The 3,480-nt window shown below is 44.3% G+C and overlaps 1 protein-coding gene across 1 annotated transcript; it reads right to left on the bottom strand.

Annotated features, from left to right (window-relative positions):
* Nucleotides 1-898: 898 nt before the first annotated feature.
* LOC134223773 (uncharacterized) lies at nucleotides 899-3,228 on the bottom strand. Its single transcript, XM_062702998.1, has one exon. It carries the CDS (start codon nucleotides 2,542-2,544, stop codon nucleotides 940-942), a length of 1,605 nt encoding a protein of 534 aa, XP_062558982.1. The 5' UTR covers nucleotides 2,545-3,228; the 3' UTR covers nucleotides 899-939.
* Nucleotides 3,229-3,480: the final 252 nt, after the last annotated feature.

Genomic DNA, 3,480 nt, shown 5'->3' with positions numbered 1-3,480 from the left:
TTGGAACTATTCCCTTTGCTAGAATTAATTCCCGCACAGGGTTATCTCCAATTCCCCGAACGAGGATCTCCTCATCGTTGTCTACATCAACCTCCTGCACCTGGGCAGCACTCAGACCCCTCGTACTTAATTTCTCAACAACTGTCCTCATCGGTCCCACCAAGGCCCGGCCGACCTGGCATGCTTGGACTAATCTTTCACGTTCTTCTTGCGACATAACGGCGATGGATGTCAAAACGGATAAAAAACTTCTTGCTCGTAGAATCGAGTAAAAAGACGTTGATTCCTGTTCTACTCTAGTCGTTTACTCCGACAAAACTGGCTGCATGCTTAGCCTTACAAATGAAAAATCCCTAACACTTGTTTTAATTTTTCATAATTTTTGTTTTTTTATTTTACTTTTCTGTGAGCTCACCATTGCGGCCGTTCGTTGAGGTGGTCGACTTGCAGCAACTCCATCGTCGTAAGAGCGTCCTTCTCGTTCACCTGGGCTTCCTTCTTCTTCTTTTTCTTCTTCTTTCTTCACCTTCTTCTTCTTTTTCTGCTTTCAGTTCTTCATTATTCCCACACTTAACAAGGGAAATGTTCGTAATGTTCGTGTGTCACTATGGCCTTTGGTAGCATAGGCCAGTGTTCCTTGCCCGGGGAGTGGTACCGAAACGCGCATGCACAACATTCACCAGTGGAATCGAACAAGCGGGCTTACCCCGGAATCTAACATCAGTCCTCAGACAAATTATTTTCCACTACACTGTCTGTCCTCTTACCGTTTTTTCTTTTTTTCTTTTTTCTTTTTTTCTTTTTTTCCTTTTTTTTTCTTTTTTTTTTTTTTTTTTTCTTTTTTTTTATATATATATTTTTTTTCTTAGTATTCATACTATATTTTGTCTTCCCTAAATCTAATTGGTTATTTGATTGTCTTATGAATTATCGGCGAGCCTAATGATTTTGTGCCCTTCCCATTCGCTTCGCGAATTCACCCACTGTTCCTGGTCGAACATCCTTGACTTGCGACCATCTATTGTATGCGACTGCTCGCATGCGATCTGGGATCGAGCCTTTGCAGTGTTTCGCTATATAGGAGTACCAGTCCAAGGCATCTCTGCTTCGTGGCTCCTCCGGATAGAAATCGTCAACGTCGCCCGCATCTATATTTTCCAGGTCTCCACCTCCCCCGGTGCTGCCATCTTCTGGTACAGATCCGGACTTTTCCTCGATTCCTTCTTGATTGCCTGCACCTGGCTCGTCCTCTTCAGCAGCGAACTCAAGCAGTTGTTTACGTAGTACTTCAATTTGCTTACGGGCTTCTTCTTCGATCGCCTTCACCACCCCTACTTCTCGTTTACGGAAGAACTGCATCTGCAGTGATCCGGTACATGAATGTGCGTAGATAAATAGAATCGCGTTGTCAATTATAGCACTTAAGCCTTTTGGCTGGAAAAATATCGCGTTGATTGACCTTGTCGAGAGGACGGCACATCCTATTAAATGCGTGAACATATGAAGTCCACAGTTGAGGGTCGCGGAATAGGAACTCTTGTCGACTAACCCAAGTCCGGACAAGTACGGTCCATATGAGTATGGGAGGGTGATTTCCTGACCTGGAATATTCATTCTATTAAAGTCCTGTCGAAGGGTTGGAGTCATTAACCACCGGGTGAATATCTTCGTGTTATGACTCATCAACTCACACCCATGACCGACTGCAGTTACTCCTGTGCAGTCTTTGTATGATAGGATCAATGTTCCAAAACGAAGTTTTGTCATGGGATGTTTGGGGAACATGGCGAAGAACATATCTATCGCACATTGCATTTTCATAAATTCCGTGTCGATATAGACTGCCGCCAAATTGACAATTGCGACTTCGATCGCATCTCGGAGAGCCGGTGTGGTGAGCTGGTTCTCAAGGGCATCCCGCAGTTTGTCAACATATGCCGGATTGGTAGCATGGAACACTCGAAATCCCTCTAGGATGAGCATCCCGAGATCCACTAATTCTTCATAGGTTGGGGCACCTGAACTATCGCCTACCTGCGGTGCGATTGAGCCACGGGTTACTGTCAGCAGTTGTAGAGGTGAGATCATATGGTGTTTGATTCCGATCGGGACTCCCAGACTCACCCAATCGAATCGGAGTGTATCCTGCAGGGTAGAACATAGAAGTTCTAAGAAAGCGAGAACTGATCCAACTGATGGCGGATCCTTCCTGATATTTCCTTTAATGTGATGGTAATACCCCCCGACAGGAGTATTCGGTCTGGCAGCTGGTAACGTTATGGTCGGCTTGCTCCAGTTATTAGCTGCGAAGTATTCCAACGGATATGTTGGAACTATTCCCTTTGCTAGAATTAATTCCCGCACAGGGTTATCTCCAATTCCCCGAACGAGGATCTCCTCATCATTGTCTACATCAACCTCCTGCACCTGGGCAGCACTCAGACCCCCCGTACTTAATTTCTCGACAGCTGTCCTCATCGGTCCCACCAAGGCCCGACCGACCTGGCATGCTTGGACTAATCTTTCACGTTCTTCTTGCGACATAACGGCGATGGATGTCAAAACGGATAAAAAACTTCTTGCTCGTAGAATCGAGTAAAAAGACGTTGATTCCTGTTCTACTCTAGTCGTTTACTCCGACAAAACTGGCTGCATGCTTAGCCTTACAAATGAAAAATCCCTAACACTTGTTTTAATTTTTCATAATTTTTGTTTTTTTATTTTACTTTTCTGTGAGCTCACCATTGCGGCCATTCGTTGAGGTGGTCGACTTGCAGCAACTCCATCGTCGTAAGAGCGTCCTTCTCGTTCACCTGGGCTTCCTTCTTCTTCTTTTTCTTCTTCTTTCTTCACCTTCTTCTTCTTTTTCTGCTTTCAGTTCTTCATTATTCCCACACTTAACAAGGGAAATGTTCGTAATGTTCGTGTGTCACTATGGCCTTTGGTAGCGTAGGCCAGTGTTCCTTGCCCGGGGAGTGGTACCGAAACGCGCATGCACAACATTCACCAGTGGAATCGGACAAGCGGGCTTACCCCGGAATCTAACATCAGTCCTCAGACAAATTATTTTCCACTACACTGTCTGTCCTCTTACCGTGACTACGGACAAAGTGGAAGTCATGTGAAACTTAACTTTTGGAGCACTATTGTCTTCCACTCAAAGTAAAGGTGCGCTGTTTACTAAGAATGAATACTTTTTTATTCATCAAGTTCATTCATTCAAATAAACATATTTCAACTGAGCGGTAATTTAATCGATTTGTTCGCAAAAGTCAGTCACGTCTTTCTTTTGTTTGATTGCAGCTAGTTTAAAAGAGTTAGTTAAAAATAATTTAGCTATGAGGTTTTCTGCCGATACTTTCGGCATACAGTGATTTTTAACCGCATCTAAAGTTTAGGCTAGTCTTTGATTTTCGCTCACGGCTTGGCGAGCCGGTCATTTTTCTGGGCTTCCGTTGCCCCCTCAAATGTTTCTTCTAC

Source organism: Armigeres subalbatus, chromosome 1 (assembly GCF_024139115.2).
Source record: "Armigeres subalbatus isolate Guangzhou_Male chromosome 1, GZ_Asu_2, whole genome shotgun sequence".
NCBI lineage: Eukaryota > Metazoa > Arthropoda > Insecta > Diptera > Culicidae > Armigeres > Armigeres subalbatus.
Note: the sequence above shows the minus strand (reverse complement) of the source record. Positions and strands in the feature narration are given on the sequence as shown.